Raw genomic sequence first — 26,083 nt, forward strand, 5'->3', positions numbered from 1 at the left:
TCTGGGACTCGTTAAAGGAGCAGGGACTATGGACTCGGGAGTAGTCTGCTCTCCCCATAAACATCTTGGAGTTAAGAGCGATCTACAATGCTCTGATGGCTTGGCCTCAATTGTCCTTAGCCCGGTTTATCAGGTTCCAATCTGACAACATCACCTCAGTGGCTTACATCAACCACCAGGGAGGGACTCAGAGTTCTTTAGCCATGAAGGAGGTGGTATGTATTATTCAGTGGGCAGAAGCTCACAATTGTTGTCTGCCATCCACATTCCAGGAGTGGACAACTGGGAGGCTAATTTCCTGAGCAGACAGACATTTCATCCCGGGGAGGGGGCTCTCCATCCGGAGGTGTTCTCCAGGTTAATCCTCAAGTGGGGGATGCCGGAGTTGGATCTGATGGCATCTCGGCAGAACGCCAAGCTTCCACGGTATGGTTCCAGGCCAAGAGATCCGCAGGCAGCTCTGATAGATGCTCTGGCGGTTCCTTGGGATTTCGGTCTAGCATACCTGTTTCCTCCGTTTGCGCTTCTTCCACGAGTCATTTCTCGTATCAAACAGGAGAGAGTGTCGGTAATTCTAATATCTAATGCATGGCCTCGCAGGATCTGGTATGCAGACCTAGTGAAGATGTCATCTCTTCCACCTTGGAGGTTACCTCTGAGGAAGGACCTTCTAACTCAGGGTCCATTCCTCCATCCAAATCTCGTTTCTCTGAAGCTGACTGCTTGGAGATTGAACGCTTAGTTCTGGCTAAGCGTGGATTAGTCATTGATACTATGATTCAAGCTCGCAAGCCTGTTACTCGTAAAATTTACCGTAAGGTATGGCTCAAATACCTTTATTGGTGTGAATCAAAGGGCTACTCTTGGAGTAGGGTCAGGATTCCTAGAATTTTGTTTTTCTTTTTTAAGACACGATGAGTCCACGGATCATCTTAATTACTAATGGGATATTCACCTCCTGGTCAGCAGGAGGAGGCAAAGAGCACCACAGCAGAGCTGTTAAATAGCTCCTCCCTTCCCTCCCACTCCAGTCATTCTCTTTGCCTACGTTAGTGATAGTAGATGGCAAAGTGAGGTGTTAGTTTTTGATTCTTCAATCAAGAGTTTATTATTTTTAAAGTAGTGCCAGAGTGTGCTGCTTTGTTCTAGGGTGTAGCCGTAGTCCATATCAGTCTCTACAGGAGAGCTTTGGTGGCTTTGGAGCAATGGGAACTTGTGGGACATAATTCTCACTGCGCCTCCCATATATTTATGCTGCCCTATATCCTATAGTCTGAGGTACAGCTTACTCAGCATTCTATTTCTCCACAGGTCGATGTGAGGGAGAGGACCTCTCAAGCCTGTGTGCTGCCTTGCTGTCAGGCAGAAGTTCAATTCAAGGTAATATTTTCTGGGTACACAATCACTCAGAAGAAAGTGAGCACTACATTACTGACTGACTATCACATAATCAAGGGCTAAGATAACAGATTGGGCTCTTTATTGTGATGGGACTCGTGAACTCTTTTTGATGGCAGCCATTGTATGCATACGGCCACACCACCCTGAATGCGCCCGATCTTGTCTGATCTCGGAAGCTAAGCAGGGTTGGGCCTGGTTAGTACTTGGATGGGAGACTGCCTGGGAATACCAGGTGCTGTAGGCTTAAATCCCTGGGCAATAGAAAATAGTGTCCCAGGGATACAAATTAAAGTTCAAAAGTTTTTCCTCCCAGAGCTAGGTTTCTGTTTTCAGGATTATCTGCAGATTAGTCCAGAGGAGAGGTGTTCTTACTCTGCGTAGGAGACCTCTCAGACTTGGTACCATACAGGTACGGGGTCTGTTTTCTTTCATGTAATTAGCAAGAGTCCATGAGCTAGTGACGTATGGGATATACATTCCTACCAGGAGAGGCAAAGTTTCCCAAACCTCAAAATGCCTACAAATAGACCCCTCACCACACCCACAAATCAGTTTTTACAAACTTTGCCTCCTATGGAGGTGGTGAAGTAAGTTTGTGCTAGATTCTATGTTGATATGCGCTCCGCAGCAGGTTGGAGCCCGGTTTTCCTCTCAGCGTGCAGTGAATGTCAGAGGGATGTGAGGAGAGTATTGCCTATTTGAATTCAATGATCTCCTTCTACGGGGTCTATTTCATAGGTTCTCTGTTATCGGTCGTAGAGATTCATCTCTTACCTCCCTTTTCAGATCGACGATATACTCTTATATATATATATATACCATTACCTCTGCTGATCTTCGTTTCAGTACTGGTTTGGCTTTCTACAACATGTAGATGAATGTCCTGGGGTAAGTAAGTCTTATTTTCTGTGACACTCTAAGCTATGGTTGGGCACTTTTTTATAAAGTTCTGAATATATGTATTCAAACATTTATTTGCCTTGTCTCAGGATGTTCAACATTCCTTATTTCAGACAGTCAGTTTCATATTTGGGATAATATTGTGGGCGTCTTATTGGGCGCTAAAAAAATATGGGCGTCTCTTTTGTCTCCACATTATTTAAGTCTCATTATTTATTGCTTCTGGTTGCTAGAAGCTTTTTCACTGGCATTTTTTCCCATTCCTGAAACTGTCATTTAAGGAATTTGATCAATTTTGCTTTATATGTTGTTTTTTCTATTACATATTGCAAGATGTCCCACGTTGCAACTGAGTCAGAAGATACTTCTGGAAAATCGCTGCCTGGTGCTGGAGCTACCAAAGCTAAGTGTATCTCCTGTAAACTTTTGGTAGCTGTTCCTCCAGCTGTTGTTTGTATTGAATGTCATGACAAACTTGTTAATGCAGATAATATTTCCTTTAGTAAAGTTCCATTACCTGTTGCTGTTCCGTCAACATCTAATACTCAAAGTGTTCCTGATAACATAAGAGATTTTGTTTCTAAATCCATTAAGAAGGCTATGTCTGTTATTCCTCCTTCTAGTATGCATAAAAAGTCTTTTAAAACTTCTCATTGTTCAGATGAATTTTTAAATGAACATCATCATTCTGATTCTGATAATGGTTCTTCTGGTTCAGAGGATTCTGTCTCAGAGGTTGATGCTGATAAATCTTCATATTTATTTAAAATGGAATTTATTCGTTCTTTACTTAAAGAAGTCCTAATTGCATTAGAAATTGAGGATTCTGGTCCTCTTGATACTAAATCTAAACGTTTAGATAAGGTTTTTAAATCTCCTGTAGTTATTCCAGAAGTTTTTCCTGTTCCTGGTGCTATTTCTGAAGTAATTTCCAGAGAATGAAATAATTTGGGTAATTCATTTACTCCTTCTAAACGTTTTAAGCAATTATATCCTGTGCCATCTGACAGATTAGAGTTTTGGGACAAAATCCCTAAGGTTGATGGGGCTGTCTCTACTCTTGCTAAGGTCCTTTTTTCCATCAGGATCTCAAATCCTTAAATTTAAAGGTATGGAGATTGAACGCTTGATTCTTAGTCAAAGAGGTTTCTCTGACTCTGTGATTAATACTATGTTACAGGCTCGTAAATCTGTATCTAGGGAGATATATTATAGAGTCTGGAAGACTTGTATTTCTTGGTGTCTTTCTCATCATTTTTCCTGGCATTCTTTTAGAATTCTGAGAATTTTACAGTTTCTTCAGGATGGTTTAGATAAAGGTTTGTCTGCAAGTTCCTTGAAAGGACAAATCTCTGCTCTTTCTGTTCTTTTTCACAGAAAGATTGCTATTCTTCCTGATATTCATTGTTTTGTACAAGCTTTGGTTCGTATAAAACCTGTTATTAAGTCAATTTCTCCTCCTTGGAGTTTGAATTTGGTTCTGGGGGCTCTTCAAGCTCCTCCGTTTGAACCTATTCATTCATTGGACATTAAATTACTTTCTTGGAAAGTTTTGTTCCTTTTGGCCATCTCTTCTGCCAGAAGAGTTTTTGAATTATCTGCTCTTTCTTGTGAATCTCCTTTTCTGATTTTTCACCAGGATAAGGCGGTGTTGCGAACTTCTTTTGAATTTTTACCTAAGGTTGTGAATTCCAACAACATTAGTAGAGAAATTGTGGTTCCTTCATTGTGTCCTAATCCTAAGAATTCTAAGGAGAAATCATTGCATTCTTTGGATGTAGTTAGAGCTTTGAAATATTATGTTGAAGCTACTAAGACTTTCCGAAAGACTTCTAGTCTATTTGTTATCTTTTCTGGTTCTAGGAAAGGTCAGAAGGCCTCTGCCATTTCTTTGGCATCTTGGTTGAAATCTTTAATTCATCATGCTTATGTCGAGTCGGGTAAAACTCCGCCTCAAAGGATTACAGCTCATTCTACTAGGTCAGTTTCTACTTCCTGGGCGTTTAGGAATGAAGCTTCGGTTGATCAGATTTGCAAAGCAGCAACTTGGTCTTCTTTGCATACTTTTACTAAATTCTACCATTTTGATGTGTTTTCTTCTTCTGAAGCTGTTTTTGGTAGAAAAGTACTTCAGGCAGCTGTTTCAGTTTGAATCTTCTGCTTATATTTTCAGTTTTTTTCATTATCAATTTAAATTATTTTGGGTGTGGATTATTTTTCAGCGGAATTGGCTGTCTTTATTTTATCCCTCCCTCTCTAGTGACTCTTGCGTGGAAAGATCCACATCTTGGGTAGTCATTATCCCATACGTCACTAGCTCATGGACTCTTGCTAATTACATGAAAGAAAACATAATTTATGTAAGAACTTACCTGATAAATTCATTTCTTTCATATTAGCAAGAGTCCATGAGGCCCACCCTTTTTGTGGTGGTTATGATTTTTTTGTATAAAGCACAATTATTCAAATTCCTTATTTTTATGCTTTCGCACTTTTTTCTTATCACCCCACTTCTTGGCTATTCGTTAAACTGATTTGTGGGTGTGGTGAGGGGTGTATTTGTAGGCATTTTGAGGTTTGGGAAACTTTGCCTCTCCTGGTAGGAATGTATATCCCATATGTCACTAGCTCATGGACTCTTGCTAATATGAAAGAAATGAATTTATCAGGTAAGTTCTTACATAAATTATGTTTTTTTTTTTTATCCCAATTGGTTTTTGGTTCCCAATAGAAGAGGGAACCTTCCACTTTTTAGATCTCAAGGGTCTAAACAAATGTTTTAGTATACCGTCCGTCAAGATGGAGACTATTCGTTCCCTTCTTACCTTGATCCAAGAGGGTCAATTTATGACAACAGTGGATTTAAAGGACGCGTACCTTCATGTGCCATTCTCAAGATTTTTCTCAGGTTCTAAGGTTTGCCTTTCTGGACAGTTTGTGACTCTTCCTTTGGTCTTGCCACAGCTATCGGTTTTCATTTGCAGTGGCGTCCTATCTGGGCGACATCCTAGTCCAGGCGCCATCCTTCAGCAAGTAAGATTTCATACGGACATGGTGTTATTCTTCCCGCGATCTCACGGGTGGAAGGTAAATTTGGAAAAGAATCCCTTAGTACCAGGCACAAGGATAATTTTCTTGGGAATCATAATAGATTCCATGTCAATGAAGATTTTTCTTACAAAATGTCAGGAAATCTTAGATTATCGATACTTGTCTAGTCATTCAGTCCACTCCTCGGCCTTCAGTGACTCGGTACATGGAGGTAATCGGGCTGATGGTGGCGGCAATGGACACAATCCCGTTTGCTCGGTTCCATCTCAGATCTCTGCAGTTAAGCATGTTCAGGCAATGGATCGGAGATTATACAGATTTGTCTCCTCCAATACTTCTGGGGCAGGAGACAAGGGATTCTCTTTAATGGTGCTTGTCTCTAGATCATCTCTCCCAGGGAACCTGCTTTTGCAGACCATCTTGGGTGGTTGTGATAACAGCCTTTTAGGGTGGGGAGCAGTCTGGGGCTCCCTAAGGGCTCAGAGGTTTCGGACTCAGCCAGAGTCTGTTCTTCCTATAATCATTCTGGAGCTGAGAGCTATCTACAATGTTCTTCTGACCTATCCCAAGTTAACCTCGGTCCAGTTTATCAGGTTCTAGTCGAACAAAATTTACGTCAGTGGTTTCCATCACTCATCAGGGAGGAACGAGGAGTTCCTTAGCGATGACAGAGGTATCCAAATAATTCACTGGGCGGAGGCCCATTCTTGCTGCCTGTCGGCAATCCACAACCCAGGGGTGGACTGCTGGGAGGCGGATTTCCGGAGAAGGCAGACCTTCATCCGGGGGAGTGGGAACTCCATCCGGAAGTGTTCTCCTGCTTTTTACTCCGTTTTGCTTTTCTTCCTCAGGTCATTGCTTGAATCAAGCTGGAGGGGAAAAATTTATCATAAGATATTATGTAAATATCTCTATTGTTGTGAATTCATGGGCTACTTATAGAAGTAGAGTTAGGATTCCTGGAATTTTGTCTTTTCTCCAAGAGGGTTTGGAGAAAGGTTTATCGTTAAGTTCCCTAAAGGATCAAATCTATTTTGTTACACAAACGTCTAGCAGATGTCCCAGATGTACAATCTCTTTGTCAGGCCTTGGTCAAGATCAGGCCTGTGTTCTATCCAGTTACTCCTCCATGGAGTCTGAATTTAGTTCTCAGAGTTCTTCAAGGGGCTCTGTTTGAACCTATGCTTTCCTTAGATATTAAGTTGTTATCTTGGAAGGTTTTATTTCTTGTTGCTATTTCTTCTGCTCGGAAATTGTCAGAGCTCTCGGCATTACAGTATAAGTCACCTTGTCTTATTTTCCATTCTGATAAGGTTGTTTTAGGTACTAAATTAGGACTTCTTCCTAAGGTTGTTTCTGATCGGAACATAAGTCAGGAGATTGTTTCTTGTATCCTAATCCTTCTTCTCAGAAGGAAAGACTTCTGCACAATTTGGAAGTGGTCCGTGCTTTAACTTTTTTCCTGCAGGCAACTAAGGACTGTTGTTAGTCTTCTTTGTTTGTGGTTTTCTCAAGAAAACGAAAGGGACAGAAAGCTACGGCTACTTCTCTTTCTTTTTGGTTGTAGAGTATCATACGTTTTGCATATGAGACTGCTGGACGACAGCCTCCCGGGAAAGTTACGGCTCATTCCACGAGAGCTGTTGCTTTTTCATGGGCGTTCAAAAATGAAGCTTCTGTGGATCAGACTTGCAAGGCTGCAACTTGTTCCTCTCTTCACTCTTTTTCAAAGTTCTACAAATTTGATTTTTTTACCTCGGCTGAGGCTGCTTTTGGGAGAAAAGTTCTTCAAGCTGTGGTGCCTTCCGTTTAGGTGCCCTGTCTTGTCCCTCCCGTATCATCTGTGTACTCTAGCTTGGGTATTGAATCCCATTAGTAATTAAGATGATCCGTGGACTCATCATGTCTTAAAAAAGAAAAGAAAATTTATGCTTACCTGATAAATTTATTTCTTTTTTGACACAATGAGCCCACGGCCCGCCCTGTTCTTTTAACACAGGTTGTGGGTTATTGTAAACTTCAGACACCTCTGCACCTTGGCTTTTCCTTTCTCTTCCTAACTTCGGTCGAATGACTGGAGTGGGAGGGAAGGGAGGAGCTATTTAACAGCTCTGCTGTGGTGCTCTTTGCCTCCTCCTACTGACCAGGAGGAGAATATCCCATTAGTAATTAAGATGATCCGTGGACTCATCGTGTCGAAAAAGAAATACATTTATCAGGTAAGCATACATTTTCTTTTTCTCCAGTAAGGTCTGGAGAAATGGCTGTCAGTCAGTTCTCTGAAGGGTCAGATTTCTGCTCTATCCTTTTTCATAAGCGTCTGGCGGCTATGTCAGATGTTCAATCTTTTTGTCAGGCCCTGGTTAGAATCGCAATCCACAATCTGGAGTTAGCCAGCTGGGGGGCACTGATCTATCTAGCCTGCCTGATTTGCACTGCCACAAAGTGCACCGCTTTTGTGAGTATCATTCTGTAGAGTGATGTATTGATATAATTTCCAACAATTGCTGTGATCTTCTGCACCATTGGAGCGCCTTTTTCTGTTTTTTCATATTTGCAGTTTCTCCACTTTGTTCCAAGAAGAGCTGATACTGGTGTATCTCTCCTTAATTATCGACTGAAGCCTCTAGAGGGTGCCTTTGTCCTGAGGGACCATCTTTGATGGACTTTATTTGGTGATTTTCTGGTTAGAATCAGGCCTGTGTTTAAAGCTGTTGCTACTCCTTGGAGCCTTAACCTTGTTCTTAGTTTTCCAGCAGGCTCTGTTTGAGCCAATGCACTCCATAGATATTAAGCTGTTTTCCTGGAAGGTTTTGTTTCTTGTTGCTATTTCTTCTGCTCGGCTTCGCAGTGTGATTCCCCTTACCTTATTTATCATGCGGATAAGGCGGTCCTTCGTACTAAATTAGGGTTTCTCCCTAAGGTGGTTTTCGATAGAAATATTAATCAGGAAATTGTTGTTCCTTCCCTCTGTCCTAATCCTTCTTCTCATAAGGAACATCTGTTGCATAACTAGGGATGTTCGCCAGTCTTCTGCCCTGTTTGTTTGTTTCTCTGAAAAGTGTAAAGGTCAGAAGGCTACTGCTACTTCTCTTTCCCTCTGGTTGAGAAGTATAATTCGTTTTGCTTATGAGACTGCTGGACAGCAGCCTCCTGAGAGAATTACAGCTCATTCCACTAGGGCTGTCACGTCTTCTTGGGCTTTCAAAAAGGAAGCTTCTGTGGAATAGATTTGCAAGGCTTTAACTTTGTCCTCTCTGCATACTTTTTACAAATGTTATACTTTCTTCTGTTAAGTGTGATCAGTCCACGGGTCATCATTACTTCTGGGATATTACTCCTCCCCAACAGGAAGTGCAAGAGGATTCACCCAGCAGAGCTGCATATAGCTCCTCCCCTCTACGTCACTCCCGTCATTCTCTTGCACCCAACGACTTCGTTACGGGTCCAGATCCAGGGATCCAGGAGCAGTCCTGATAGATGCTCTGACAGCACCTTGGGACTTCAGGATGGCTTACGTGTTTCCACCCTTCCCGTTGCTTCCTTGATTGATTGCCAGAATCAAACAAGAGAGAGCATCAGTGATTCTAATAGCACCTACGTGGCCACGCAGGACTTGGTATGCAGACCTGGTGGACATGTCATCCTGTCCACCTTGGTCTCTACCTCTGAAACAGGACCTTCTGATACAGGGTCCCTTCAAACATCAAAATCTAACTTCTCTGAAGCTGACTGCTTTGAAATTGAACGCTTGATTTTATCAAGACGTGGGTTTTCTGAGTCAGTTATTGATACCTTAATACAGGCTAGGAAACCTGTTACCAGAAAGATTTACCATAAGATATGGCGTAAATACCTATATTGGTGTGAATCCAAAGGTTACTCTTGGAGTAAGGTTAGGATTCCTAGGATATTGTCTTTTCTACAAGAAGGTTTAGAAAAGGGTTTATCTGCTAGTTCATTAAAGGGACAGATCTCAGCTCTGTCCATTCTGTTACACAAACGTCTGTCAGAAGTTCCTGACGTCCAGGCTTTTTGTCAGGCTTTGGCCAGAATTAAGCCTGTGTTTAAAACTGTTGCTCCACCATGGAGTTTAAACCTTGTTCTTAATGTTTTACAGGGCGTTCCGTTTGAACCCCTTCATTCCATTGATATAAAGTTGTTATCTTGGAAAGTTCTATTTTTAATGGCTATTTCCTCGGCTCGAAGAGTCTCTGAATTATCAGCCTTACATTGTGATTCTCCTTATTTGATTTTTCATTCGGATAAGGTAGTCCTGCGTACTAAACCTGGGTTCTTACCTAAGGTAGTTACTAACAGGAATATCAATCAAGAGATTGTTGTTCCTTCTTTATGCCCAAATCCTTCTTCAAAGAAGGAACGTCTACTGCACAACCTGGATGTAGTCCGTGCTCTAAAATTTTACTTACAGGCAACTAAGGAATTTCGACAAACGTCTTCTCTGTTTGTCATTTACTCTGGGCAGAGGAGAGGTCAAAAAGCTTCCGCTACCTCTCTTTCTTTTTGGCTTCGTAGCATAATTCGTTTAGCTTATGAGACTGCTGGACAGCAGCCTCCTGAAAGAATTACAGCTCATTCTACTAGAGCTGTGGCTTCCACTTGGGCCTTCAAGAATGAGGCCTCTGTTGAACAGATTTGCAAGGCTGCAACTTGGTCTTCGCTTCATACTTTTTCCAAATTTTACAAATTTGACACTTTTGCTTCATCGGAGGCTATTTTTGGGAGAAAGGTTCTTCAGGCAGTGGTTCCTTCTGTATAAAGAGCCTGCCTATCCCTCCCGTCATCCGTGTACTTTTGCTTTGGTATTGGTATCCCAGAAGTAATGATGACCCGTGGACTGATCACACTTAACAGAAGAAAACATAATTTATGCTTACCTGATAAATTCCTTTCTTCTGTAGTGTGATCAGTCCACGGCCCACCCTGTTTTTAAGGCAGGTAAATATGTTTTAATTTATACTCCAGTCACCACTTCACCCTTGGCTTTTCCTTTCTCGTTGGTCCTTGGTCGAATGACTGGGAGTGACGTAGAGGGGAGGAGCTATATGCAGCTCTGCTGGGTGAATCCTCTTGCACTTCCTGTTGGGGAGGAGTAATATCCCAGAAGTAATGATGACCCGTGGACTGATCACACTACAGAAGAAAGGAATTTATCAGGTAAGCATAAATTATGTTTTTGCCTCGGCTGAGGCCTCTTTTGTGAGAAAGCTCCTTTCTGAGCTCCCTCTTTTGTTCTGCCTCCCTGTTCATTTTGTGTCCTCTAGCTTGGGTATTGGTTCCCACTAGTAATTGGAATGAAGTTGTGGACTCTTCATGTCTTAGGAAAGAAAATAAAATTTATGCTTACCTGATAAATTTCTTTCTTTCTGGACATGGAGAGTCCACGACCCCACACTTTAGATTGTTTTGTTTACTAAACTTCAGGCACCTCTACACCTTTGTGTTATCTTCTTTTTCCATTTCCCTTTGGCTGAATGACTGGGGGGTATGGGTAAGGAAAGTGACACTTAACAGCTTTACTGTTGTGCTCTTTGCCTCCTCCTGCTGGCCAGGAGTGAATATCCCACTAGTAATTGGAATGACATTGTGGACTCTCCATGTCCGGAAAGAAAGACATTTATCAGGTAAGCATACATTTTATTTTCATTAGAGGATGTTCCTATTCCTAATGCTGATACATGTGTTTTTTGTGAAGAGACCAAGGTCTGTTCCCCTGCACAGTTATGCTCAGCATGTCTGAGCTCTTTTTTGCAGTTTAAATCCAAAGGGTCCAAGACTAGTTCTGCTCCCTCCATTAAGATTAACCCTTCAGAGCCCTCCAGCTCACAGGACTCTGTTGCCCATGATATACCACATATTTTTCCTCAATCCCCTTTCCCTCATACACAAGCAGTGAGCTGCTGCTTGACACAATCTTAATCTGGGGTTGTTTGTTTGCCTATAGATTTTGCAGCACAGCTACAGTCGGCTGTTTCTGCTGCGCTGGGTGCCATTCCTATTGCAGGCAAGTGGAAGAGAAAGGTTTAATCCTCTGGTGACTGCATTTGTCAGTCTATGTCAACAGTCTGAGGACATTTGTTCTTCAGTAGCTTCTGAGGGTGAAATCTCTTCTTCTGGCTCCGCTGATGAGAAGGTAGCTGTCACATTTCTGCTGTTCCTTTAAATTTCTTTCCTTACCTGGCTGCAGTTTTCCTAATAAATAGCACCTCCTCCATACAGGAAGTGCTTGGATATCATTACTGCTTCCTAGCTTTGCCTGTGTCTTTTCTCAGAGAACCTTACTGCCTGTGTTTAAACTGTATCTTTTTTCCTCTGCAGTTTTTCAGGAGAAACCATTCTTGCAGTTTATTACATTTCCATGCATCCATAATTCTAAATGCCTAAAGTCCTGTAGGAAACTACTTTCTCAGTGAGTACGTTTAAAGTTTATTTGCAGTTTGCTTTTTTATTACAAACAGATGGATCTACTTTCTACTCCAGCGGATTGATCTACCTTCAGTGTTTTCTTCCTCACTCTCTCTAAGGTAATCCCTTGCCATCCTGCTTATTTAGAATATCCTGCCTGTTTAAAGTTCAATTTCCTGATTGATCTAACTGTAGGCTCTGTGGGCATTATTTCATTTTTATTTTTTCTGCTACACTGGACTTATACTCCATCAGTTTGTCCTTCATATACCTGTACCTTTGCCGAAACTTTATTCTCTTAATTCAAATTGTTTGTCTCCTATTTTTGTATTTATATCAGTTCCATTATCTTAGACTGCCTTGTTTTACTTCTGCAGCTCTTATTCTTTGTTGGGCTTTATTTTTCATAAGTAAAACTTGTCTATATAAATTGCAGGTCTGTTTCTGAGTTTTTCTTACCATAAAACCTAATTTTCTTACCTGCATACATTCATTACTTAAAGGTTCTCAATGATAACCTTGTGATAGTAGCGGAACCGGAGGAGATTAATTTCAGATTTAAACTTGAGCATCTTCGCTTCTTACTCAAGAAGGTTTTATCGACTCTAGATGTCCCTGAGCCCAAGTTATCTGAGAAACCTGAGATTACTAAACTAGATATGGTCTATCAATCCAGGCCCAAGGCTCCCGAGGTTTATCTGGTCTCGACTCGCATGACAGACATTATCTCTAAGGAATGGGAGAGACCGGGATTCCCTTTTCACCGTCCCCTAATTTTAAGAGGATATTCCCAGTGCCAGACAATTATGGATTACCATACCCAAGGTGGACGAAGCTATCTCCATTCTGGCTAAGTGTACTACTATCCCTCTTGAGGATATCACCTCCTTCAAAGACCCTATGGACGGAAAATGGAAAGGTACTTAAGGAGATTGTTTGTTTAATCAAATGGACCTTCTCTTTCAGCCGGCTGCGGGAATCGCAGCGGTTGCTGGAGCTGCCACCTTCTGGTGCAACTCTTTATCTGAGATGGTTCTAGTTGAGACTCCGCTGGAAGATGTCCAGGATCGGATTAAGGCCTTCAAGACGGACAAGTCTTTATTTTTGATGCTATCATGCAGATCATCTGCCTTAATGCTGTCTTCTGGCTTTGCTGTTCTTTCACAGAGAGCTCTCTAGTTGAAATCTTGGTCTGCTGGTATGGTATCTAAATCCAGACTTCTTTCCTTATCTTTCAAGGGAAAGATATTATTTTGTCCAGGACTGGATTCTATTATTGCCATGGTGACCGAGGGGAAGGGTGTCTTCCTCCCTCAAAACAAGAAATCTAGATCTAAGGGTCGCCAGTCTGGAAATTTTCGTCTCTTTCGTCAAACAAAGGACAGATCCCCGGACTCTTCCAAGTCAGATCAATCTAAGAGTACATGGAAACCTAGCCAATCCTGAAACGAGCAAGCAGTCCAAGAAGCCCGCCGCAGACAATAAGTCTGCATGAAGGGGCGGCCCCTGATCTGGCATTGGATTGCGTAGGGGGCAGATGGCATCGGATTGCGTAGGGGGGCAGACTATTCTTTTCTTGGGATGCTTGGTTTCGGGATGTGCAGGACCCCTAGGTCTTGGAGATCGCTTCCCAAGGGTACAGGATAGGCTTTCGATCTCTCCCCACAAGATGCTGATTCCTACTATAAAGACTTTCATCAAAGTCGGAGAAAGGGACGTCCTTTTTGAATTTCATAAGGGAGCTTACCTCTCTAGGAGTGATTGTCCCAGTTCCCACCTCAGAACGGGGTCAGGGGTTTTATTCAAACCTATTTGTTGTTCCTAAAAAAGAGGGAACTTAATGACCGATTTTAGACCTAAAGTGTCTCAACAAATTTCTGAAGGTTCCCTCCTTCCAGATGGAAACTATCCTATCCATTCTTCCATTAGTCCAGGAAGGTCAATTCATACCAACTATAGATCTGAAGGACGCATACCTGCATGTTCCGATCCACAAGGATCACTTCCAGCTCCTACAATTTGCCTTTCTGGAACATCATTACCACATTCGGTCTAGCTACTGTTCCAAGGATCTTAATAAAAGTATTTGGAGCTCTTCTAGTGGTGGCCAGCGTGCAAGGAGGAATTGCTGCAGCACCTTACCTGGACGATATTTTGGTTCATGCTCCATCTTTTCAATTTAGCAAGATCTCACACGGACACACGTCTGTGTCTCCTTCGGTCCCACGGTTGGAAGATAAATCTGAACAAGAGTTTGCTTGTTCCCAATACCAGGGTGTGCTTTCTGGTAACGATTACCGATTCAGTTCCCATGCAGATCTTCCTAACAGATCAACACAGGACCAGACTCCTGTATTCCTGTCGTTTGTTACAGTCCACTACTCGACCCTCAGTAGCTCAATTTATGGAGGTGGTAGCGGCCATGAGTATTATTCCTTTTGCTCGCATTCCATCTGAAACCTCTACAACTATGTATGCTAAAGCAGTGGAATGGCGATCAATCCGACCTGTCTCTGGTGATTGTCCTAGACCAGGCAACAAGAGATTCTCTCTCCCGGTGGCTCTCTCAGGACAACCTGTCTCAGGGCACGTGATTTTTTAGGCCATCTTGGGAGTTTGTGACTATGGACGCTAGTTTACTAGGTTGGGGTGCAGTGTGGGGCTCCTTGAAAGCGCAGGAAACCTGGTCGCTGGAGGAGTCTTCCCTAGCCATCAACATTCTGTAACTGAAGGCCATCTTCAATGCCTTGATAACGTGGCCTCAGCTTTGATCTGTCTGCTTTATCAGATTTCAGTTGGACAGTATTACCTCAGTAGCTTATATCAACCATCAGGGGTGAACAAGGAGTTCCCTAGCTATGAGAGAGGTATCTCTTATCCTGCAGTGGGTGGAGTCTCGCAACTGTCATATGTCAGCCATTCATGTCCCAGGAGTGGACAATTGGGAGTCAGACTTTCTAAACAGACAGACCTATCATCCCGGGGAGTGGTCTCTCAATTAGGAGGTGTTCTCAGAGATAACTCTCAGGTGGGGAGTTCCAGAGGTAGATTTCATGGCCATAATGCCAGACTGCCCAGACATGGGTCGAAATCAAGGGACCCTCAGGCGATCTTGGTGAATGCTTTAGCCGTTCCGTTGAATTTTGGGCTCATTTATCTGTTTCCTCCGATTGCCCTCCTTCCTCGGGTGATCGCCCACATCAAACAGGAGCGGGCCTCTGTGATTCTAATTGCTCCAGCGTGGCCACGCAGTACTTGGTTTGCGGACCTCATGAAGATGTCCTCCTTAGAGGTTGCCTCAGACAGTGGACCTTCTTCAACAAGGTTCATTTCTTTACCAAAATCTTGATTCTCTGAATTTGACTGCGTGGAGATTGAACGCTTAGTTCTATCCAAGAGAGGTTTTTCTGATAAGGTCATTAATACTCTGATCCAGGCTTGTAAGTCGGTCACTAGGCACATTTACCACAAGGTGTTGAACACTTATCTATCCTGGTGTGAGGACTGAGGTTTTCCTTTGCGCAATGTGAGTATTAATCGGATTCTTTTGTTTCTCCAAGAAGGTTTAGAGATGGGTTTGTTGGCCAGTTCTCTTAAGGGGTAGATTTCTGCTCTTTCAGTGTTAGTTCATAAGAAGTTGGCTAATCTCCCCAATGTTCAGGCCCTTGTTAGGATTAGGCCTGTGTTCAAGCCTGTTGCTCGCCCTTGGAGCCTTAATCTTGTTCTGTGTGTTCTTCAACAGGCTCCATTTAAGCCTATTCATTCTACTGACATTAAACTTTTTTTCTAGAAAAGTTTTGTTTTTGTGGGCTATCTCCTTTGCTTGCAGAGTTTCTTAGTTATCTGCCTTACAATGTGATCCTCCTTATTTTATTTTCCATGCAGATAAGGCGGTTTTGTGTACAAAATTAGGTTTCTTAGGTTTTCTACGGTGGTCTCTTCTAGCAATATCAATCAGGAGATTGTGGTGCCTTCCTTTTGTCAGAATCCTTCCTCTCCAAAGGAACATTTGTTACACAATTTGGATGTAGTCCGAGCTTTGAAGTTCTATCTTCATGCTACTAAAGACTTTCGTCAATCTCAGTCCCTGTTTGTCTTGTGTGCTGGTAAGCGCAGGGGTCAGAAGGCCACTGCGACTTCTCTATCCTTTTGTTGCTTAGCATCATCCATATGGCATATGTGGAGGTGGGAGAACAGCCTCCTGTGAGAATTACAGCTTATTCTCCTAAATCAGTATATTCTTCTTGGGCCTTTAAAAAGAGGCTTCTGTGGAGCAGATCTGTGAGGCGGCCACTTGGTCTTCTTTACATACCTTTTTCAAAGTTTTACAAATTTGATGTTTTTGCCTCTGCGAGAAACGTTCTGCAAGCGGTGGTGCCTTCAGTTAAGGTCTGCCTGCCTTGTTCTCCCTCCCTGTTCATTCTGTGTCCTCTTCAGCTTGGGTATTAGTTTCCCAACAGTAATGAATGACTTTGTGGACTCTCCCTGCCATTAGAAAGAAAACAAAATGTATGCTTAACTGATAAATGATTTTCTTTCTTGGCAGGGAGAGTCCACGAACCTGCCCTGGTGATTATATCCGGCTGCAGTTGTTTCCTTTTCTTCTGGCACCTCTATACCCCTAGTGTTTCTCTTCCTTTTCCCTCGGCTGAATTACTGGGGAAGTGGGAGGGATACTTAAGGCTTTGGCTGGGGTGTCTTTGCCTCCTCCTGGTGGCCAGGTGTTGTATTCCCAATAGTAATGAATGACTTCATGGACTCTCCTTGCCAAGAAAGAAAAGAATGTATCAGGTAAGCATACATTTTGTTTTCTTCCTTTTCTTTTCCCACCCTGTTTTCGTGGAATTCTCAGCTTGGGTATTGGTCACCAAGAGTAATGTGGTGGTTTCTTAGCTGATAATTTGGTTGTGAGACTCCACAAACCTGCCTGGTTTCCTTTGGAAGGTGGCATTTTTGTTATGCACCTCTTTACCCCACTTATCTCTTTCCTTTACCCTCTTGTCTTGGCTATACATACTACTGGGAGAGAGAGGGAAGTAGGAGGGATACTTAAACTCTGGTTTGGGGTGTTTTTGCCTTCTCCTGGTGACTAGGTGATGTAATCCCAAGAGTAATGTTGTGGACTTTCACAACCAAGAAAGAAACACATTTATCATGTTAGAATAACTTATGTTTTCCCGATTTTTCTTGGTTTCCTTTGTCGAAACTCTGTTTCTTTCCATAAGAGCATACTAAGGTAGGCTCGGGAGCGCACTCTATATATCGCTTTCAGTGCCACTATTATGATGGTGTCTAGCCAGTACTTCCTGTCACTCTCCTTCCTACTGGACCAATTCTGTGAAGGTCTAGGCCGGCCTTTTCTCCTTCATACAAATACATCTTTAGACATGTACCTGTATGTATCTCTATGTTAAATCCCTTTGCCTGCCTTTTCTTTCTAACACCTGAGACCTCATATCTTTGATTGAGCCCTTATAACTTTTTATTATCTAATTTGTTCCATTCTCTTGGTATCCTTTGTTAAAAATAACTAGGTAGGCTCAGAAACTGCTGATTGGTGGAAGCACATATATGCCTCATGTTGTTGGCTCACCTATGTGCATTCTTCAAGAAAGGATACCAAGATAATAAAGCAAATGAGATAATAGAAGTAAATTGGAAAGTTGTTTACAATTGTATTCTCTATCTGAATCATTAAAGGGATACTGAACCCAAATTTACTCCTATTAATTTTTCTACGTTCTTTGGTAACCTTTATTTGAAAAAAAAAGCTGTAATGTAAAGCTTAGTAGCCGGCCCATCTTTGGTTTAGCACCTAGGTAGTGCTCGCTAATTGGTGGCTAAATGTATCCAATCGGCAAGTACTATTCAGGGTGCAGAACTAAAAATGGGCCGGCTTATAACCTTACATGTAAAGAACAACAAGGGTGACACCAATACTCTGAAACCACAGTCAATATTAATGCATGTATGTAAGGCTCCGCTATGTGGATTATGGCTTTCCTTTACTGAGTGTGCTCTGAACCAATAACAGTCTTGAATGTGACAAGCTCACCTCACCTCCTTCGTGGTGTGCAGACTTACAGTTAAAGGGACAGTACACTGTAAAATTGTTTCTCCATTCATGTATTTTAAATGACTTGTTATACCAACTGCAGAGTATAAAATATTTTAGAAATTGCATTTTCATGCTTATTTATGTATATGAAGTAGCTGATTTTGTGCTTTGAAACAACAGCCTATTACAATGGGTTGAACTTAAAGGTGATATCAGATCTCATTATGTTCTAAGTTTGTGTAAACAGATTTGCTTCCTTATCTTTTATTTGGCTGGAACACCAACGCTAAATACATAGAGAGAACAATGGAAAATGATCATTTTATTACTTAAAGGGACACTGTACCCAAAAATATTATTTCGTGATTCAGATTGAGCATGAAATTTTAAGCAACTTTCTAATTTACTCCTATTATCAAATTTTCTTCATTCTCTTGGTATCTTTATTTGAAATGCAAGAATGTAAGTTTAGATGCCGGCCCATTTTTGGTGAACAACCTGGGTTGTCCTTGCTGATTGGTGGATAAATTCATCCACCAATAAAAAAGTGCTGTCCAGATTACTGAAACCAAAAAAAGCTTAGATGCCTTCTTTTTCAAATAATGATAGCAAGAGAACGAAGAAAAATTGATAATAGGAGTAAATTAGAAAGTTGCTTAAAATTGCATGCTCTTTCTGAATTACAAAAGAAAAAATTTGGGTTCAGTGTCCCTTTAACTATCCTGCATCCCACTGAGAGTGTAATCTCTTCTGCTGGCTGTGTATACTTAGGCTATTCAATAGCCTATACTCCAGTATTAATTTGTTCAGTATAGGTGGCGATACCAAAGGCTAAATCAGCTATTTCAAATGCTGAAATAGGAGTAAAGGAGCTACTTATTTAATACACTCTAGCAGGTTAAAAGGATCATTGGGAATAATTTAAAGGGGAGAACATTTTTGGGTGAATTGTCCCTTTAAGACAGAAAACGTATTGCACGGTGGAAAACCCAGCTCCTGTTGAGCCTATACTCACGGAACCGCTCTTGTCAATCTTTGCTTCCGTATCAAGTACTCCGTCCAGCGCCACCGCTAACCACATTCAATACCAGGCTGCTTATACGTCACAACGTCCAGTGACGCAGGGGGTAGATTGTGTGTGAGCCTCTTCACCAATAGGGAGAAAGCCGGCTGTCCCAGGAATGAAGATGCCGATTCCAGGCAATAATCAAAGAACAAAAAGATGAACGTTGAGCGGTCTCCTAAAAAAACAACAATCTTTATTGTACATCCTTAAAACAAGGTAGGCACGGAGGATCAATGGGGTGCTGCGTGTCACAGGCTTACGCATTTCCTTACATTCCTGCTTTTTTTAAAATAAAGATACCAAGAGAACGTAGAAAAATTGATAATAGGAGTAAATTAGAAAGTTGCTTAACCCCTTAGTGACCAGACCATTTTTCAATTTTCTGACCATTGGGGACCAGGGCTATTTTTAAATTTCTGCAGTGTTTGTGTTTAGCTGTAATTTTCCTCTTACTCACTTACTGTACCCACACATATATACCGTTTTTCTCTCCATTAAATGGACTTTCTAAAGATACCATTATTTTCATCATATCTTATAAATTACTATAAAACAATATATAAAATATAATGAAACATTTTTAAAAAACTATTTTTTCTAACTTTGACCCCAAAATCTGTTACACATCTACAACTACCATAAAACACCCATGCTAAATAGTTTCTAAATGTCCTGAGTTTAGAAATACCAAATGTTTACATTAAATGCCGCTGCGCACCACACTTGTATTATGCCCAGCAGTGAAGGGGTTAATTAGGTAGCTTGTAGGGTTACTTTTAGCTTTAGTGTAGAGATCAGCCTCCCACCTGACACATCCTACCCCCTGACCCCCCTCAAACAGCTCTCTTCCCTCCCCCACCCCCCCAAAGGTCACCTCATCTTAAGTACTGGCAGAAAGTCTTCCAGTATACAAATGTGTTTATATATATATATATATATATATATATATATATATGGCATAGAAAAAGAAAAATCCAGCGAACCGTCTTGAAATCAACAATTTCTGTTTATTGCATATCAGGTACAAAAATAGCACATCCAGATAAAACTGTAAAAAAATATAGCTTATGCCACCAGATTAAGCCGTAGCCGGTCTTACGCGTTTCGGCTTGAAAAATGCCTTAATCATAGACCATACAGCTACCAATATATATATATATTCTGCACTGTAGGATATGCCCTTACCCCCCCAACCTCCTTGATCCCGTCCCCCCAAACAGCTCTCTAACCCTTCCCCCTCTACCTATTAGCCGCCATGTTGGGTACTGGCAGCTGTCTGTTTCCTATTTTTTTTTGCTCTTTTTTAAAAATAAATTAAAATTTTTCCATAGTGTAGCTGCCTACCCCTCATTCCCCTACTCCCCTCCCCCTTCCATATGTCCACCCTCTCCCTCCTTCCCAATCGCTAAAAACTTGTAGCGTAGCTGTAGAGGTCCCGCCTCTCTTACACCTCCTCCGTCCCCTCCAGCGATGGGCCGCCTCCCTCCTATCCCTCCCACGCCACCAACGATCTGCACCATCGCTGGCCGATGCAGAGAGGGCCGCAGAGTGGCCCTCTCTGCTTCGGTTACTGCCTAAAGGGTATTGCACAATGCCTCACGTTCTTGGTTGTTAACTGCCATTTTTTTGAGGACGTAGATAGCACGTCATTGATCATTATGGGGTTAAAATGGCATGCTCTATCTGAATCAGAAAAGAAAAAAATTGGTTTCAGTATCCCTTTAAAGATATATTTTGGATTTCATGTCTCTTTAAGGATATTGTTGTTTTGCATTAATTGTGCAAAAAGTACAAACTTCTGTTGTACACGTTTGTTAGTACAGGATATATAAGGTAACTTCATGCTGTAATTACAGGGTGTCTAGAGGAAAACGCGGGCCCTGAGCTATTGGATGTGAAGGAAGAGGATGAGACAGATGACATGAATAGTCAGACTGAAATACATTCATCCCTCCCTGCCGGTGAGTAGTAATACGCGAGAGTCTGCAGGGTCTGTGCGCACAGTTACTTACGGCTCTCTCATGTAGTTTACTGTCTGGTTTATAAGTGCTGGGGCTGTGCACACAGTTACTTACTGCTCTCTCATGTAGTTTACTGTCTGGTTTATAAGTGCTGGGGCTGTGCACACAGTTACTGCTCTCTCATGTAGTTTACTGTCTGGTTTATAAGTGCTGGGGCTGTGCACATAGTTACTTACTGCTCTCTTATGTAGTTTACTGTCTGGTTTATAAGTGATGAGGCTGTGCGCACAGTTACTGACTGCTCTCTCATGTAGTTTACTGTCTGGTTTATAAGTGCTGGGGCTATGCACACAGTTACTGACTGCTCTCTCATGTAGTTTACTGTCTGGTTTATAAGTGCTGGGGCTATGCACACAGTTACTGACTGCTCTCTCATGTAGTTAACTGTCTGGTTTATAAGTGCTGGGGCTGTGCACACAGTTACTGCTCTCTCATGTAGTTTACTGTCTGGTTTATAAGTGCTGTGACTGTGCACACAGTTACTGACTGCTCTCTCATGTAGTTTACTGTCTGGTTTATAAGTGCTGGGGCTGTGCACACATTTACTTGCTGCTCTCTCATGTAGTTTACTGTCTGGTTTATAAGTGCTGGGGCTGTGCACACAGTTACTGCTCTCTCATGTAGTTTACTGTCTGGTTTATAAGTGCTGGGGCTGTGCACACAGTTACTTACTGCTCTCATGTAGTTTACTGTCTGGTTTATAAGTGCTGGGGCTGTGCACACAGTTACTTGCTGCTCTCTCATGTAGTTTACTGTCTGGTTTATAAGTGCTGGGGCTGTGAACACAGTTACTGCTCTCATGTAGTTTACTGTCTGGTTTATAAGTGCTGGGGCTGTGCACACAGTTACTTACTGCTCTCATGTAGTTTACTGTCTGGTTTATAAGTGCTGGGGCTGTGCACACAGTTACTGCTCTCTCATGTAGTTTACTGTCTGGTTTATAAGCGCTGGGGCTGTGCACACAGTTACTTACTGCTCTCTCATGTAGTTTACTGTCTGGTTTATAAGTGCTGGGGCTGTGCACACAGTTACTTACTGCTCTCATGTAGTTTACTGTCTGGTTTATAAGTGCTGGGGCTGTGCACACAGTTACTGCTCTCATGTAGTTTACTGTCTGGTTTATAAGCGCTGGGGCTGTGCACACAGTTACTTACTGCTCTCTCATGTAGTTTACTGTCTGGTTTATAAGTGCTGGGGCTGTGCACACAGTTACTGCTCTCATGTAGTTTACTGTCTGGTTTATAAGTGCTGGGGCTGTGCACACAGTTACTGCTCTCATGTAGTTTACTGTCTGGTTTATAAGTGCTGGGGCTGTGCACACAGTTACTGCTCTCATGTAGTTTACTGTCTGGTTTATAAGTGCTGGGGCTGTGCACAGTTACTTACTGCTCTCTCATGTAGTTTACTGTCTGGTTTATAAGTGCTGGGGCTGTGCACACAGTTACTTACTGCTCTCATGTAGTTTACTGTCTGGTTTATAAGTGATGGGGCTGTGCGCACAGTTACTGACTGCTCTCTCATGTAGTTTACTGTCTGGTTTATAAGTGCTGGGGCTATGCACACAGTTACTTACTGCTCTCTCATGTAGTTTACTGTCTGGTGTATAAGTGCTGGGGCTGTGCACACAGTTACTTACTGCTCTCATGTAGTTTACTGTCTGGTTTATAAGTGTTGGGGCTGTGCACACAGTTACTGCTCTCTCATGTAGTTTACTGTCTGGTTTATAAGTGCTGGGGCTGTGCACACAGTTACTGCTCTCATGTAGTTTACTGTCTGGTTTATAAGTGCTGGGGCTGTGCGCACAGTTACTTACTGCTCTCATGTAGTTTACTGTCTGGTTTATAAGTGCTGGGGCTGTGCACACAGTTACTGCTCTCTCATGTAGTTTACTGTCTGGTTTATAAGTGCTGGGGCTGTGCACATAGTTACTTACTGCTCTCTTATGTAGTTTACTGTCTGGTTTATAAGTGATGAGGCTGTGCGCACAGTTACTGACTGCTCTCTCATGTAGTTTACTGTCTGGTTTATAAGTGCTGGGGCTATGCACACAGTTACTTACTGCTCTCATGTAGTTTACTGTCTGGTTTATAAGTGCTGGGGCTGTGCACACAGTTACTTGCTGCTCTCTCATGTAGTTTACTGTCTGGTTTATAAGTGCTGGGGCTGTGAACACAGTTACTGCTCTCATGTAGTTTACTGTCTGGTTTATAAGTGCTGGGGCTGTGCACACAGTTACTGCTCTCTCATGTAGTTTACTGTCTGGTTTATAAGCGCTGGGGCTGTGCACACAGTTACTTACTGCTCTCTCATGTAGTTTACTGTCTGGTTTATAAGTGCTGGGGCTATGCACACAGTTACCTACTGCTCTCTCATGTAGTTTACTGTCTGGTTTATAAGTGCTGGGGCTGTGCACACAGTTACTTACTGCTCTCATGTAGTTTACTGTCTGGTTTATAAGTGCTGGGGCTGTGCACACAGTTACTGCTCTCATGTAGTTTACTGTCTGGTTTATAAGCGCTGGGGCTGTGCACACAGTTACTTACTGCTCTCTCATGTAGTTTACTGTCTGGTTTATAAGTGCTGGGGCTGTGCACACAGTTACTGCTCTCATGTAGTTTACTGTCTGGTTTATAAGTGCTGGGGCTGTGCACACAGTTACTGCTCTCATGTAGTTTACTGTCTGGTTTATAAGTGCTGGGGCTGTGCACACAGTTACTGCTCTCTGATGTAGTTTACTGTCTGGTTTATAAGTGCTGGGGCTGTGCACAGTTACTTACTGCTCTCTCATGTAGTTTACTGTCTGGTTTATAAGTGCTGGGGCTGTGCACACAGTTACTTACTGCTCTCATGTAGTTTACTGTCTGGTTTATAAGTGATGGGGCTGTGCGCACAGTTACTGACTGCTCTCTCATGTAGTTTACTGTCTGGTTTATAAGTGCTGGGGCTATGCACACAGTTACTTACTGCTCTCTCATGTAGTTTACTGTCTGGTGTATAAGTGCTGGGGCTGTGCACACAGTTACTTACTGCTCTCATGTAGTTTACTGTCTGGTTTATAAGTGTTGGGGCTGTGCACACAGTTACTTACTGCTCTCTCATGTAGTTTACTGTCTGGTTTATAAGTGCTGGGGCTGTGCACACAGTTACTGCTCTCATGTAGTTTACTGTCTGGTTTATAAGTGCTGGGGCTGTGCGCACAGTTACTTATTGCTCTCATGTAGTTTACTGTCTGGTTTATAAGTGCTGGGGCTGTGCACACAGTTACTTACTGCTCTCTCATGTAGTTTACGGTCTGGTTTATAAGCGCTGGGGCTGTGCACACAGTTACTTACTGCTCTCTCATGTAGTTTACTGTCTGGTTTATAAGTGCTGGGGCTGTGCACACAGTTACTTACTGCTCTCATGTAGTTTACTGTCTGGTTTATAAGTGCTGGGGCTGTGCACACAGTTACTTACTGCTCTCTCATGTAGTTTACTGTCTGGTTTATAAGTGCTGGGGTTGTGCACAGAGTTACTGCTCTCTCATGTAGTTTACTGTCTGGTTTATAAGTGTTTGGGCTGTGCACACAGTTACTTACTGCTCTCTCATGTAGTTTACTGTCTGGTTTATAAGTGCTGGGGCTGTGCACACAGTTACTGCTCTCTCATGTAGTTTACTGTCTGGTTTATAAGTGTTGGGGCTGTGCACACAGTTACTTACTGCTCTCATGTAGTTTACTGTCTGGTTTATAAGTGCTGGGGCTGTGCACACAGTTACTTACTGCTCTCATGTAGTCTACTGTCTGGTTTATAAGTGCTGGGGCTGTGCACACAGTTACTTACTGCTCTCTCATGTAGTTTACTGTCTGGTTTATAAGTGCTGGGGCTGTGCACACAGTTACTGCTCTCATGTAGTTTACTGTCTGGTTTATAAGTGCTGGGGCTGTGCACACAGTTACTTACTGCTCTCTCATGTAGTCTACTGTCTGGTTTATAAGTGCTGGGGCTGTGCACACAGTTACGTACTGCTCTCTCATGTAGTTTACTGTCTGGTTTATAAGTGCTGGGGCTGTGCACACAGTTACTTACTGCTCTCTCATGTAGTTTACTGTCTGGTTTATAAGTGCTGGGGCTGTGCACACAGTTAGTTGCTGCTCTCATGTAGTTTACTGTCTGGTTTATATGTGCTGGGGCTGTGCACACAGTTACTTACTGCTCTCATGTAGTTTACTGTCTGGTTTATAAGTGCTGGAGCTGTGCACACAGTTACTGACTGCTCTCTCATGTAGTTTACTGTCTGGTTTATAAGTGCAGATGACAAGATTAATGTTAGCTTTGTTTAGTTCATGTTGTATTTTTATACTGAAAATAGCATAAATATGGGATTAAAGTTAGTGGTTTAAAAAAAATAGCCGCCGCCTCTCCTTCAGTTAGAACGTGTTGTATGGGTATGGCGGTGCGGACAATTTCCATTTCCGCAATTCTTTAATAAAGACTGGAAACCTTTCCTACAGTTCTGTCTGTGAGTAAAATTATTTTAGTAGCCATCACTATTTGTTCGTTCTGCACCATCTGGGGCCTCTTTCTTTTCAAGAGAGCTTGCGAGGTGGATGTCTTGGAGGCTGTGAGACATCGCCTGGAAATTTTCAGTGCCGCCATATCAATACTACATGTATTTTTATACTGGAATATAGTGGATCATGGCACAGGCTAAAGAGACAGTCTAGTCAAAATAAAACTTCCCTGATTGAGATAGGGCAAGGAATTTTAAACAACTTTCCAATTTACTTTTATCAGCAAATTTGCTTTGTTCTCTTGGTATTCTTTGATGAAAGCTAAACCTAGGTAGGCTCATATGCTAAATTCAAAGTCCTTGAAAGCCGCATTTTATCTCGGTGCATTTTGACCGTTTTTACAGCTAGACAATGCTAGCTCATGAGTACCATATAGATAACATTGTGCTCACTCCCGTAGAGTTATTTACGAGTCATCACTGATTGGCTAAAATGCAAGTCTGTCAAAAGCACTGAGATAAGGGGCAATCTGCAGAGCCTTAGCCACAATGTAATCACAGGGGTAAAAAGTGTATTAATATAACCGTGTTGGTTATGCAGAACTGGGGAATGGGTAATAAAGGGATTCATTTTCTTTTTTAACAATACAAATTCTGGAGTTGACTGT

At 42.2% G+C, this 26,083-nt stretch overlaps 1 protein-coding gene and 1 non-coding gene across 5 annotated transcripts in view; both read left to right on the forward strand.

Moving 5' to 3' along the window:
- The window catches only part of LOC128666758 (oocyte zinc finger protein XlCOF6.1-like), a 113,238-nt gene that overhangs the window by 35,174 nt on the left and 51,981 nt on the right, over positions 1-26,083 (forward strand). For 3 of the 4 annotated variants that reach the window (XM_053721529.1, XM_053721531.1, XM_053721532.1), the window contains exon 3: positions 20,759-20,863. The exons of the other annotated variant lie outside the window; for it this stretch is intronic. In XM_053721529.1, the coding sequence (XP_053577504.1) occupies positions 20,759-20,863 (105 nt within the window). The remainder of the gene's footprint in view (positions 1-20,758; positions 20,864-26,083) is intronic. 4 annotated transcript variants of the gene reach the window in all.
- On the forward strand, positions 1,527-1,645 carry LOC128636876 (5S ribosomal RNA). Its single transcript, XR_008398783.1, has one exon. It is a non-coding gene; the product is annotated as a 5S ribosomal RNA (ribosomal RNA).

This window comes from Bombina bombina, chromosome 7 (assembly GCF_027579735.1).
Source record: "Bombina bombina isolate aBomBom1 chromosome 7, aBomBom1.pri, whole genome shotgun sequence".
Lineage (NCBI taxonomy): Eukaryota > Metazoa > Chordata > Amphibia > Anura > Bombinatoridae > Bombina > Bombina bombina.